Source organism: Augochlora pura, chromosome 6 (assembly GCF_028453695.1).
Source record: "Augochlora pura isolate Apur16 chromosome 6, APUR_v2.2.1, whole genome shotgun sequence".
NCBI lineage: Eukaryota > Metazoa > Arthropoda > Insecta > Hymenoptera > Halictidae > Augochlora > Augochlora pura.
In genome coordinates, this window is record NC_135777.1 from 5722255 (window position 1) to 5736567 (window position 14313).

General features: G+C 33.6%; 3 protein-coding genes across 6 annotated transcripts; 2 read left to right on the plus strand and 1 right to left on the minus strand.

Moving 5' to 3' along the window:
- The first annotated feature begins 441 nt into the window (after window positions 1-441).
- Window positions 442-1721, plus strand: Eif3h (eukaryotic translation initiation factor 3 subunit h). Its single transcript, XM_078183013.1, has 2 exons — window positions 442-832; window positions 901-1721. Exons 1-2 carry the CDS (start codon window positions 570-572, stop codon window positions 1646-1648), a joined length of 1011 nt encoding a protein of 336 aa, XP_078039139.1. The 5' UTR covers window positions 442-569; the 3' UTR covers window positions 1649-1721.
- Window positions 1722-2053: 332 nt separating this feature from the next.
- On the plus strand, window positions 2054-7069 carry Sh3px1 (sorting nexin 33-like protein SH3PX1). The gene is made up of 5 exons (XM_078184189.1): window positions 2054-2436; window positions 2604-2793; window positions 2861-3318; window positions 3393-4088; window positions 4155-7069. Exons 1-5 carry the CDS (start codon window positions 2419-2421, stop codon window positions 4404-4406), a joined length of 1614 nt encoding a protein of 537 aa, XP_078040315.1. The 5' UTR covers window positions 2054-2418; the 3' UTR covers window positions 4407-7069.
- On the minus strand, window positions 5118-14261 carry Camki (Calcium/calmodulin-dependent protein kinase I). 4 transcript variants are annotated; one of them, XM_078184192.1, is made up of 10 exons: window positions 14131-14261; window positions 13009-13882; window positions 12092-12226; window positions 11938-12012; window positions 11600-11862; window positions 11377-11517; window positions 11203-11246; window positions 10781-10917; window positions 9925-9962; window positions 5118-9820 (listed from the first exon to the last, which is right to left on the minus strand). In XM_078184192.1, exons 2-10 carry the CDS (start codon window positions 13116-13118, stop codon window positions 9393-9395), a joined length of 1371 nt encoding a protein of 456 aa, XP_078040318.1. In that variant the 5' UTR covers window positions 13119-13882; window positions 14131-14261; the 3' UTR covers window positions 5118-9392. The 4 variants fall into 4 exon arrangements, with proteins under 4 accessions (XP_078040318.1, XP_078040319.1, XP_078040320.1 ...); XM_078184194.1 differs by having other exon boundaries at window positions 9456-9781; window positions 9875-9962; XM_078184193.1 differs by lacking the exon at window positions 11203-11246 and having other exon boundaries at window positions 10781-10907.
- Between the last annotated feature and the right edge of the window lie 52 nt (window positions 14262-14313).

Consider the following 14313-nt stretch of genomic DNA (forward strand, 5'->3'; position numbering starts at 1 on the left):
AACTAACGGTTTTCGACGTGCAACATTGTAGAGGGTCTTGCGAGAGCCGACGTGACATTGTCTATACTCCTCGATTAGTCTTGCTAAAGAAAGCAAAGGTTTGACGATGAACTTCGTGGGAACTCTCTCATTGTCTCTTTACATATTCTTAGTTATTCCTCTCGGGCGATACAATGTCTCTATATAAATATGCGATATAAATTTGTATATACATTCGAACTTCCCTCCTGCCGCCATAAATTGAAACGTATAGTCTAGTAGCGTGGTCGTAATATAAACAAGTGCCTATGTTCGCGTCGCTCATGAAACGTGATAACGTAACAACTGTAAGGGCAGCACCGTCTCACCAGTATATTGCCAACCAATCAGAGCAAAGAAAATTTCTATGATAACCCTCGTTAACGGATCGAACTGCGGTCTGAAGGTTTGCAGGAGTAGGACCCACTACTGTGTCCCCCTGTTGAGCCTGCATGGTTGCAAGAAAGATCAGAATTTTGTATTCCTAACCTGCTTGACAAGAAGCTGACTACGAATCACTGTCAATATTGTAGCCACTTTTCATTAAAAAAATGAATTCGAGGACGCAAACAAGAAGAATACCGGAAGCTGAACCGCGTATAGATTACGTTCAGTGCGATGGATTAGTTGTTATGAAAATGGTGAAGCATTGTCACGAAGAATCTTTGAGCAACATGGATGTTGCTCAAGGCGCTCTACTCGGTTTGGTAGTCAAACATCGTCTCGAGATCACAAATTGTTTTCCTTTCCCTAAGAATGACGAGATCATGGACGAAGAAGAGTATCAACTTGCAATGATGCGTCGTCTCAGATGGTAAATCGTTGGTCAAATAATGCACCGTTATATAGTAGCGTATCACAGATTAAAATGTATTTTTACAGGGTAAATGTTGATCACTTCCATGTCGGTTGGTATCAGAGCGCAGACGTTGGAAATTTCTTAAATGTTTCCCTATTAGAATCGCAATACCATTATCAGACTTCCATAGAGGAATCTGTAGTTCTTATATATGATACAGCCAAGTCAGCCAGAGGTTTCTTGACGTTGAAAGCTTACAGACTTACTCCACAAGCCATTCAAATGTACAAAGAAGGAGAATTTACGCCAGAAGCTTTACGTACTTTAAAGATCGGTTATGAAAATCTGTTCATTGAAATACCAGTGGTAATAAAGAACAGTAATTTGACAAATATAATGATGTCTGAATTGGAAGAAATGATTCCAGAAGAGGAGGGTACTAAATATTTGGATCTGGGAACCGCTACAGTACTAGAAAATCAGTTACGTTGTCTGATGGACCGTGTAGATGAATTGAATCAAGAAGCGATGAAATTTAATAGGTATCAACAGTTGGTCGTTCGTCAACATCAAGAAAAGAATAGATTGTTGACTAAGAGAGCTCAAGAAAATGCTGCCAGAGCCGCTAAAGATGAGCCTCCATTACCAGATGATGACATTAACAAATTAATGAGACCTTTGCCTGTACCGCCAAGGCTTAATCCAATGATTGTAGCTGGACAAATTAATACATACAGTGAGCATATTTCCCAATTCTGTGCTCAAAGCTTAGCAAAATTGTATATTACTCAAAGTCTTCAGAATGCAAAGGAGTCTAAGTCTTCTCATTGAACGCGATTATAATTTAAAAATCCGCGACATTGAAAGCAAAAGTACCACTAAAAGATAATAAAATTTTTCGATGAAACAATGTGTCTGACACTTCTTTTCCCACTTAACATTTAGAACAATTATATTAAGGCTTGTTTTTACTGATACGTTAAATTAATTATGTTTTCATTATAAATTACATATAAATTAAATAATGCTGATTTTTTATACATTTTCTTCCTTATAGTTTCTAGGTATTATGTGAGAAATTTTGGTTGATTCCGTGAATTAATTTATACAGACTCTGGTAAAAGTTTGATACGAATTAATTCACAAAGGCGGATCCAAGATCCAGTGGTGGATTGTAATTTTGCGCCCCCCCGTGCCTTTGCGTTTAACCTCGAACCATATAATGGTTATCAAATTTTCTTTGATACCTTCGTGTTTTTCTCATTTGTTTATTGTTTTCTAAATGTGTAGATTGTGTTATACTTTTGTGCGTGTGTGTGTGTATATATATATAATTCGTTCATAAAACGTATAGTTTCGTGAAATCACAAAAGCACGTTACGCGCCAGTCAAAGACAGTAACCGTACAGTTGTTTGAAATTTCCATTTACGTGACACGGAGTCGCACACACATCCATGCTCAGATACGTAAATGTCAGTCATACGGTTGAGCAGATTGGTGTAAGTATGTGACCGGGTGCAATTAAATTGTTTGAATTAGGAAAACGAAATCCTATCGTGTTGGCGGTCAGTATTCTAAAGAAGTGTTGCTGTATGTTTCTATGATGGAGGGTCACCAGGTATGTTTGCATGTCTGTCCTAGGATATTAAAACTTATCGCGATCAGTCGTTGCAATGTTTGATCAACATGTTATGACTCATTCTTTCATGTGGCAGTCGAAATATAATCCTTTGTGTTTTTTTTACTTTAGAATTATTTTACTTAATTTTTTGGTTCTTTATTTAGGTGAGGGCACTTTATAACTTTGCTGGGGAACCAGGAACAGCAGAATTGTCCATAGACGCAGGAGAAGTATTGACTGTCATGAGAGATAATGTTGGTGATGGGTGGTGCGAAGGTTTTAATCAACGTGGGAAATGTGGGCTGTTTCCAGCAGCCTATGTTCAAATGCTAGAAACCACAGCTCCTGCGTCAAGTAATACAATAACATATATATTTTTTAGTGCAATATTTATAGTCAGACATTTGTTTAAATCCTTTAGGTGCCATGACAACGTCTCAACAGAGTTCTGGTGACTTTTGGGATGACGATTGGGATGATGATTCAGAAGTTGGTCAAACACAGGCTTACATTCCATCACAACAACAAGAATCACAGAATAATATACAGATAGTGCAAGATCATGGCAGCAGTGATTACGGAGATGCATTTTCTATGCAAGCCATGAATTTTGCAATACCTGAAAAGCCTATGCCTAATGTACCAAAGAAAAACAACAAGTTTTCTACATTAATCAAATCAGGAGAGGATAGTTTTTTATTAGGAATGAGAGTAATGAATGTTCCTGATAGTGAGAAAGTATATATAGAGGAAATGGATGGAGGGCAGTGTAGATGGGTTCCGAGAGGAGATCCCTATAGTTGTGTAGTCACATCTCCTAAAAAGGAATCCAAACTAAAAGGCCTTAAAAGTTTTATTGTTTATCAACTCACGCCTACGGTATTTAAATGTGTTCTGCACTTCCTATAGTTTGAACTATGTAATATGGAACTAATTTTCATCTTTTATAACAGTTTAACAACATTCAAGTCTCAAGAAGATATAAACATTTCGATTGGCTCCATGAACGTTTAGAGGAAAAATATTGTTTTATCCCCATTCCGCCGTTGCCTGATAAACAAATATCGGGAAGATACGAAGGACATTTTATAGAGCATCGACGTTCACAATTGCAAGAGTTCGTGGATTATGTCTGCAGACATCCCGTGTTAGCACGTAGTCGTGTTTGGGAACACTTTATAACTTGTACAGACGAAAAAAGATGGAAAGCAGGCAAGAGGCAAGCAGAGAAGGATGAATTATTGGGCGACAATTACTATCATGCCCTTCAATGCCCTGAAACTCCTTTGGATGCTATCAAAGTAGAAATACAAACCGATACTTACAGTAGATTCATAAGCTGCCTAGATCCTGTAGTTAAAAATTTCATGGCCATGGCTGTTGACCAGGCAAAAAAGAATCAACACCTCTATAAAAGAGAATTTCAAAAAATAGGCCAGTCTTTTTGTTCGTTAAGCCGTGCACTAGAAGGTGACGATAGCAGTCGAGGAAAATTAACAAATGCGTTAAAAGTGACAGGTGAAGCTTATAACGATATAGGCAGGCTGTATAAAGAACAGTCAAAGTTTGATTGGGAACCGCTTGCAGATAAGTTTCATATTTACAGAGGAGTGATCAGTAGTTTTCCAGATGTAATCAGTATACACAAGGTAAATAGAAGTGAAGCACAATTCTTATCATCAAATTTTTATCGAGTAATTATATATATTTTTTAGAGTGCTGTTCAAAAGAGGAAAGACTGTGAAAAACTAGTAAGTGAACATAAAATGGAACCTCAAAAGTTGCGGGAACTTTCACATCGAACAGATATAATAGCAAGAGCACTTCTTGCTGAAGAAACGCATTTTCAATCGGAACAAGAGATACACACAACTCAGGCCATGAAAATGCATTTGGCGGAGCAAATTGTATTCTATGAAAAGATTGTTGATAAGTTACGGGAAGCGTTAAACGCATATGAAGGCTGAATTTCATGTCTATTATGATGTAAGATAGATTTTTCCGCGACCACCACCTCGACTATAAATTTCTAACGGTTAACACGGACTTTATTTTAGTGAGCGTGAGTTATAAAAAATAAGAACGTGCTGAATTGTGTACGTGATTCAAATATTTGTAGATAGACTTTGACGTAAAATATGTTCATTCAATGATAAGAGCCATTTCGTGAAGAATTATGTATATGTTCAATTAAGGAAATTCAGCACCTCTTTTTTTAGATTTACCAAAAAATTATATAGAATATATATTCTATTTACAGTATTTTCTTACGTCCGTTTTCACTTTATGCCCTAGCACTGTCACACTGATATAAAATCATATTAAGCCGGACCAGGAAAGATATAGATTGCAGTTTTTAAAGAATACATATTATTAAGGATGTATAGTAATATATTACATGTTAATATTAACATCAATCTCGTGCGGTTGCAAATTTTTGGAAATTTAAATATTCACTGTATAGATAAATTTTTCATATTAATTTTACTCGTGAAGTCTTTGCTATAGTACAAGTATATACACACACGTATCTACTATATGCTTCGTTACGTGATATTAACATATGCTTGAAACGTAATTTTATTTTTACATATAGTTCACAGGTAAATTATTGCATAATGATTAACGATTAAGCAAAGAAAGCACACAGTAAGAATATGCATTACATGCATTCTATATTGAACATAAAGTGTCTGTCAATTTTATTAGTTCCTCGTATATTACAATTAAAAATACGTTGGTACAATATTATAATAAGTATTTGTATATAACACTATTGTACCGTAGCATGTTAAACTATAGGATAAATACAATAAAAATAATGACTTCACTGAACATAAAATCAATTACATGTATAAGTATAATGTGTATAGGAATATAATGTAATGTTTTTCATTTAACATATAATTGTGATGCTTTGATTAATCATTGAGTTTATGTTTAAAAAGAAGAATCAACTGAAATTATTACAACTGCAATCTATGAATTACAATGTTATAAATTAAGGCATTTAATTCTTAATACTGTGAAAGTAATTTGAATAAAAACGGTGACTCAATATTAAGCGCAAACATGGACAATTTTGTAAATGATATCGTTATCATTATCGTCATCGTTGATTATTATTATTTTCATCAAGCATATTTTTCCTTTCTCTTTCAAATAGGAGCCTCAATAAACGTGTAGCAAATTAAACCGTAGCTATTATTTCTCTTACATTTTAATCTACAAGCGTGCAATACTTCCATTGTTCTTAATCATCTTACAACTTAAATTAGTTTTTTACAAATTGTAATAAGAAGCAACTTTGTTATAAATGTTACAAATAAAAAAACCGTATTTTCATATCTATCAATACTCCATAATGTAGCACCACATTTATGAAATTTTTAAAACTTTGTTTAACTTGAAAGTTTAGTGGTTGATTTCTATTTTTAATAATTCTCGTAATCACAAGCCAGCTTTGTGAACAAGAATAATTTTATAGTAACTCTGAACTAGTAATTTTTACCAGTTTTTTCCTTCACAGGAGAAGGATACATTGGCACTGTAAACTAGATCAATTTTATTCTGATTACTAATATCCCTCGCCACAGGTGTGATGGTAGATTGTGTCGATAACTTTCTAGAAGCACTGTTTTTTCCTTACATGTACGTTTTAACAATGAAATACTCGATACTTATCTCCACATGCATCAGTTCAAGCATAACAATTACAAACTTTATGCAATTAGAGAAGTACAATAGGAAGAAATTTGTTTCTGTATTAGTTAATAAATATCTTGGAGTATAGGCAAATATATAGGCAACAATTGAAAGTTTGTTTAATCAACACTACATTTTCCTAACTTCTCTCTCTCTCTCTCTCTCTCTCTCTCTCTCTCTCATACTATTCTTCTTTCATTTTCATACATACTCTATCATATCAGTCTGGCATTTTTATATTTTTTCGAATAAGAGTCCGGTTACATAATATTTTCATTCCTATTTAAAATCAACTTATCTTTACATCACATTTGCAATGTTCCTGCCGATATGTTTATTCGTATGGAGCGGTCTTTTTGCACTTCATTTTTTAAGAATGAGGGGAGAGACTTTTTAAAGTTAAAGCTAAGCACCTGCTTTTTCTTTTAGAATTTTAAATTATAAGCTCATTACTAACGCACAAACATCAGCATAAAACATGTTATTCGTAATGAACTCTTATTAGATAACACGATGTTGGTAATTTGAAAAATGTAAGATTGTTTTTAGTTCAGAAAAGAATTTACAAGTGTATTATACACAAGAAAGTGTAAAGTGAGACAAAGAATTTCTCGATAGAATAAGTTAAAATCAAGCAGCTGTGTAATGTAGAGTAAGCAATTTAAATGTAATTTTTATTAAAAATCTTCTTGTTTGTAGATTTCTTCTTATTGTTCCACCATCGTGTCATCCAAGGCACTTTAAGAACGATTGTTTGTAATTTGAATTCAAATATTATAATTTTGATACCAAAGCAATTCAATAAAAGAGTGAATCGCTACTTTTATCGTATTCTTCATCACATGTACATTTGTTTTCGCTCTAAGTTCGCGTAACACTTGTTTAAAAAATAATATAATGAGCTACCTTATAATTAATATAATTATTATCAATCTCAAAATCATTTTATATCGTTTAATGAATTTCTTCAACTTTATTCTTCAGTTTTATTTACTATACGAATAGTGCCCGGTATACGGACGGATGTCTAACGTGATAGCGTCCAAAGTTACTATCATATTTATACTTATAGTTTTAAAAGTTAAAGAGGAGAAATATTAGTAGTTTATAGTAAAATGTGTGCCCGCTCGATAAACAGCAATAATTCTTTTTTATATTAGTATGTAGAATATTACGATTTCATTTCAATTGATTATATACGATGTAAATTTATTTAAAAGCATGTTTCAAAGGACACGAAAAACATCAAACTGTTTTCCTTTTTAGATACAATTTTACACGCTACGCCGTAGATTGTTTTCTTTCTTCTTTACTTGCATAACAAAGCTTTCAAATTTATGTAAAAATACTCCAAAAAATCATTGTATACAGTTCAATTAAAAGAATTGCTTCGTCAATTAAAATTCTTAACATTCATAGTTAACATTAATATATGGATGCGCTATTGAATGTAACCATAACAATATTATTTATCACAAGATCACGGTAGTATTGCACTCAACTGCAATCATTTATAAAAAATAAAATAGCCACTGTGCAATAAAGTATTCCTCAAGCGTTTCGTTAAAGTACTTTTATCGCGTTCCGTGCACTTCGACATCGTAATAAGATACAAATATAAACAGCGATCGTGGCATATTAACTTTTGCAACTTATCTGATGACATTACTATATGATAACTTTCGATATTATATAAAGAAGTATTAAATACAAAAATAGTTGTATTCTCACATTGTATTGACGGTGTTTAAATACACATTTATATATATATATATATATATATATATATATATGCCCACACACGCACACACATACAAATAATGTGTATACTTTTTCTGCAACATATAATCAGACATAGACGATGAATTCTTATTTATTCTAACATCATGTTTGTGCTTATCTTGCATATTTTCTTTCCTCTTTCTTATTTTATTTCTCCTATCATTCGAGAACCAAGTAAGGTGCGATTTTGTGTATGTATAAAATTATTAGAAGAAGAGAAACGAAAATTGATTTGATAAAGTTACTTGTCGTGCGATCGCTCTCAGGGGACTATGTAAAAATTTCAAACCTGAAACTATATATTTTGCTTTTTATATTTGCATCTTGCAAACCAACAGACAGAATATTGTGTGTATATTATGTACATACTTGCTGAAATTCTTAGTGCAACGCATCATTAAAAAGTATCAATACAACAATATACACGTATGTATACACATATTAAATATAGTTTAACAGATCCGATTTAAAGTTTCTTAGACGTGTAATAATATCACTATACATATAACAAGAAGAGTATATTGCGCACAGAATGTACATTTCGTAATGTCGTGCACTGTATATGTCTTGTTACAAACACTCGTGTTCGTCAACAAAACGTAAGAACAAGTATTAGTAATAGAAATCAGATCTTATGTAAACTTCCGGGACAATTCTGGGTTATAAGATCTCTACTAGTAGATAAGAGCGATTTTGTTTCACAAAAATAATTTTGTTAATTACGTCTTTTACTTTTTTCTGTAATACCTATCAAAATGCTACCTCAAAAAGCGCTACATTTCATCGTAATATATACTCTCTAGATATATCGAGCAAGAAGCTGTAGTCACGAAGATTCAAACATATTTATTATCTTGCAAAAAATTGTCTAAACAGCCACTATTCGTTATTTCAAACTTTATAAAAGATAAAAACTTGTCGTTGTACTGTTTTACACTAGTCCTTGTCCTTGTTTATACATATTCTCATAGATTTGACCCAGCAAGACAATTCTACAAAAGTATCATGAAATCCCACAGAGTGTGTATGTGTGTGTGCGGGCGCGCATATGTACGACAGGGTGTCTCTGCGCGCGTGCACGACTAATGTTGTATCTTACTCGATCAAATCAATATTTTTTAACATATCATCACGAAATTTCTATCGATAACTATAAATATTGGATCTATTGATTTGATGTACATATATATTATATACATAATACAGCATATCAACACAGTGAAACTCTATTTACGAGTATCAGAACAGAGAAATGAGAAAGACTCGGAAAATCGCCTTATATCGCGCGGGCTGTTATATAGGTTTGTATTGTACATAGATGGTGGCAAACCGTGTCATAGGAATTAGCTGAAATCTATACAAACCTCTGCCAAATCGAAGTAGCATTGGCGAGAGGGTAAAAGGGCGCCATGTTCAAAGACTCCTCGGATAACTTTCTCGTAGGCGAAAACAGTTCGCAGCGTGACTCAGCTTTTCTTATATTTCCGTTGTTTTCTAAGATACGACATATTCGTTTGGAACAGAGTAGACAGAGCAGTGCGTGTGCTACCCCACAGCTTGAAGCGTTTGTTGCGTACGTATAGTGGTGAGTTTGGAGCGGTTGGAATGGGAATAGGATTTAAGGTCACCAAGCTCGATACGGGCAATGGTGGCTCAAGTGTTTGCTTCAATTGAGGTTGCTCTGAGACTCCACTGATCTGGCTTGGTGACTGGGGTTGTTGGATTGCGATTGATCTGGATATGGCGTGAGGTTGCCGCTGGAGGGGCCTGTTGATCCTGGTCCCTCTTGTTGTTGGCCGCTGTTGAGCGCCAGTCGTTTCATTTGTCGTATAACCGTTGTTGCGTGATAGGCTTGCTGCAACCATGAGAGATGAGGAAGACTTCCCTACGGAGCCTGGCGGGCAAACACATACAATCAGCGACGAGATAATCATTCAAATATACTAACCTTCCACCTTGATTTGGCGAAATTCTTTCTAAGTTGTTCCGATACAGTACCATGGATATTTTTATTGCTAGCTGCATTGCCGGATATCCTGTAAGAATGAATTCCACGATTTCCATGTAAAAATAAACAAATACATAGTATTGTACAATACATGCTATACGATCGCTTATTGACACTTTCGCTACTATTTCCATTCAAACCTTTATATAAAATGCAAATTTCCAAAAACTAGTTTAAAAGATTAAGTGAAATGAAAATAAATATATTTCTTGTTTCAACCTCTTAGTTATTTCTAGATTTCCCGCGGAGCTTTATCTTTGTACAGAAAAATTCGATACTTGTCCTAACTAACTAACTTGTACTAAATAAGAACAGATTCTTTTAATGACTTTCCTAAAAAAAAACTTAGTCCCAACAACCGTACATAAAATTTAATCAGTAGCCAACGTGTTAAGCGCATTTTGTTGATTATTATAATGTTAAGAAATGGAAATCTTTTGTTTATTTGAGGATATTTTATTGTTTTTATGCAGGGATAATGAAAATTTTGATCATCAATATGTAAACACTGTCCATTAATGTGCACATCTGGGAATATAATATAGTATTTATAGAACATGTTAAGTTAATGGATGACAAGATAAATGTAATCTTTTTACTTACTGAATTCCACATTTACTTTATTATTAAAGACAATACTGTTCCTGTAATTTCTTTATCACTTGCATTTTAAAATTCAATTTTAAAACAGTCAAAGTGTTCAGAGCTAAGAATATTCACAAAGCTTCTATAAAATGATGCTAATTTGTCTGTGTAACTGCATTATTATATATTTATATTAAGAGAAACAGGTGTAATTTTAAATGACAAATTATGTGAAATATTTGAAGGTAATAATGATCTTACCAAGGGTGTGCAAGGGCTTGCTTGCAAGTATAGCGTTCTTCAACATTGACGCATATTAGCTTCTGAATGAAGTCCTTTGCAGAATCACTGATATCGTTCCAGAACGGCGAATCAAATTCAAATTCACCTATAACAGTCTGGTTAGCTCTTTGCTATAGAGTAGACGATTTTTTTAAGTATAAATATTTCATATAAATGAAATAATTTATTTGGAAGAAATACTGTTAGCTCCATACTTTGCACAGGAAAAACATTGATCTGTACTCGCGTTAAAATCTTCATAATTATTGCTTTTGAACTAGATAGCGGTAATAGTGAAAGTGACTTCTTTATTCTTTTTCACTTATTTTTTTAAATAATTAATAACTAGCACAGATTTTAGAAAAAGAAATGCAGTCGAACACAGAGTATCATTTACTTACTATACTAGCGTTTATATAGCAGCGTACAAAAACTAGAATAATACCTTAAAAATAAAAATATCAAGTTAATGTACTGCTGCATGTACTGTCGATCCTAAAAGTAGTAACTAAATTGAAGTGAAAGTATAGTCCTTCCAAATGCCATGATTTTCCTACCGAAGATGATCGTATTACCTGTTAGAATTTGTGTAAATAAGACAGTATCGTTCTCATCATAAAATGGTGGATATCCACATAATAAGATATAAGAAATAACTCCTATGCTCCACACATCGACGGCCTTGCCATATGGTTTTTGCGCTAAAACTTCTGGAGCTACACAATTAAATGGATTTACCTTTTAATGTTTTTCCCTATATATTTTGATTCTTTTCATAAAAAAACTTAACGTGCTTACCAACATATCCTGGAGTACCGCAAGCAGTTTCCATTACACCGGAATCTTCCATTTTTGAAAGACCAAAGTCACTAATCATAATCTTACTGTCCTCGTCGGGACTATAGTACAAAAGGTTTTCAGGTTTTAAATCTCTATGTACGACACCCTGTTCGTGCATATAATCCACAGCTTCGAGGATTTGTCTTATTAAACCTGATGCATCCTTTTCTGTGTAAGAACCTTTCTCAACAATTCTATCAAAAAGTTCTCCACCAGTTACCCTAAAAGATTCAAAATATGTTTATTCTTTGTACTTACATAGTCTTTTATAAAGTACAGTAAAAACTATTACTTACAATTCCATAATTAAATAAACTTTCTGTTTGTCCTCAAATGTTTCCAATAGCTGAACAATATTTGGATGTGTTAGCCTATAACAAGTAAATGGACAATAAATAATTTTAACAATATATGTGCAAATAAAAAAATATACCTGTTAAAATATTTTACCTTCTTAACACTTTAATTTCATTTTCTAAAGAATCCTCTTTTCCTTTCAGTGCTTTTTTGTTAATAATCTTCACTGCAAACATTTGGCCAGGCTTGTCCTTACTTTCTGCCAAACGTACTTCAGAAAATGCACCCCTAGAACATACAGATATATTATTAATATTGTATAACAATACATAAAAAAAGTTACTTCTGTTTTTAAAAGCTAAATGCAAAGACAGCTGGAAGAATTAAAAGCATATGCATCAACTGCAATAAATTAGCAGTCTGCATTTTTACACAAGTGTACCGATGCAATTATTACCAACAGCTTGTTGCCACAATATGTCATATTTAGATACCAACTATTTGCTTAATGACTGACTGTATGTAATTAAGTATAATATGTTTTGATAAATGAATACCAGCACATAGCAAATTCATAGGTAAACATATTAAGTTTATCCTGACAGTAGTATAAACAATTAAACAACAAATTTTAAAACTTATATCAAAAAATGTTTTATAGCTTCAATATTTATACATATTATAGTAGGTCCATGTAAGATACATCTCTTGTTAAAACATTATAATGTTAACTGAAGCCATGAATAGAACTATTTTAGGAATATATAAATGTTAAAAAGGCTTCGAATTATTTATATAATTGGCATAGATGTAGAATGGTTTATATAAATTTATAAACTATACATGTAAAATATCATGCGTGTATAGAACAAGATATATGTGTACAATACTTTTATATATACATATATACATGTATAAAATAAGTAATATGCATATGTAGATCCTAACAGTATTGTACATAAATTTTGTTATAAATAGTGATCGAATACAGTACATAACACTAGAAAATATTTCTTTGTAACTGAATTCTGTTTAATAATTCAAATTCGTGATCTACGCGAAATACATACGTTCCGAGCATCTCCTTCAGGATGTATTTGTTCTCAATGGACGGGGATTTGTCGTCTTTTCCATCTTTTTTAATCTTCTTACTCGGGTCCTTTTTACCGAAAAGCGGCATTCTCGATGTCTGCTGCCGCAGTAACTCACAGTTATCGCTAAATTTGACTTGTTAACGTGTTTCCTTGATTTCCTTGGTACAAGCTGCCGACTACTGACAGGTTATCTGCTCACGTTCACGAAAATCGGCTTGAACGAGAGTTCCTTGTCTGCTGTAGTGATCCTAACTAGGCTCTGATCATTTGGCAGTGAAGAACGAAGAAGGGAAAGACGGTCGTCAGACGCCTCGTAAGATCATCGTTTGTCAGTTGCCGAATGATCATGAACTCTCGACCCTTAAGCACGTAAACGATAACGCACACCCGTGTCTTTGCTTGCACGATGTTCCACTTTGCTTATTCGTGGACCGTGTTTGACACGTATTCGTTCCGCGCACTATTTCGCTACCGAAACGCTCTATTCCGCGTCGCGACGCGTCGGTTGTATCGGGCTCAGGGTCGCGGCCTCGCGCCCTTGCTGTACAGTCTTTACTATACAACTAAAAAATACACATACGACCCACGTACATGTACTATGCTCAATGTGTAGTTCAGTCTACCCTGATTTATCGTATACACAATCGTACAACCGTATTCCGTTTTATCATTTCCAATAAATACATCTTAATATGTATGTAGTACATGGACGGATCTTACTTTTTTTTGGCGAATCCACGGATGATTTGCGAATTTGCCGACAGAGGACTTCAAACGTCTACCGCATTCTCGCTTGCTATTTTAATATCGTTTAATCACTCCTGTTCAAATATTCCCGCACCACGGAATTCTGTAATCGATCGAAATTCTTAATTGAATCAAACATTGTAAAAACTATAACGCTATGATAAATCAATGAACAAATAGAACCTCCATTCTTAAACTCGGTATTGTTTCAGCAAATTTGAGAATTATTTAAATTGTAATTTTCAAGGAGGTGAAATTACGGACTATTTTACTGTCGACAAATAATTTATTGATTGATCACACGATAAAAGTCTTTTTACATGACATCTAAACAGTTGCACATGTACATACGTATCATCGATGCGATTTAATTTCGTCATCCCCCCAATTTTTTTTTCTTACGATACTGCAGTACTTGAATCTAACTTCTATCCGTCGATAACAATGCAGTGAAATCACAGAACGCCGCAGCAGCGGTTCTCAAACTTTATTCTTTGCTACAGTAACGGATCCTACTCCTGCACACCTCCAGAC

Coding starts and splice junctions, on each gene's coding strand:
- Eif3h (XM_078183013.1), top strand. CDS start 570: ATGAATTCGAGGACGCAAACAAGAAGAATACCGGAAGCTGAACCGCGT. Junction 833..900: donor ATGATGCGTCGTCTCAGATG/GTAAATCGTTGG, acceptor GTATTTTTACAG/GGTAAATGTTGATCACTTCC.
- Sh3px1 (XM_078184189.1), top strand. Junction 3,319..3,392: donor TTTATCAACTCACGCCTACG/GTATTTAAATGT, acceptor CTTTTATAACAG/TTTAACAACATTCAAGTCTC. Junction 4,089..4,154: donor ATGTAATCAGTATACACAAG/GTAAATAGAAGT, acceptor TATATTTTTTAG/AGTGCTGTTCAAAAGAGGAA.
- Camki (XM_078184192.1), bottom strand. CDS start 13,118: ATGCCGCTTTTCGGTAAAAAGGACCCGAGTAAGAAGATTAAAAAAGAT. Junction 12,013..12,091: donor GAAATTAAAGTGTTAAGAAG/GTAAAATATTTT, acceptor TACTTGTTATAG/GCTAACACATCCAAATATTG. Junction 9,963..10,780: donor CAAGCCCTTGCACACCCTTG/GTAAGATCATTA, acceptor TCATTCTTACAG/GATATCCGGCAATGCAGCTA.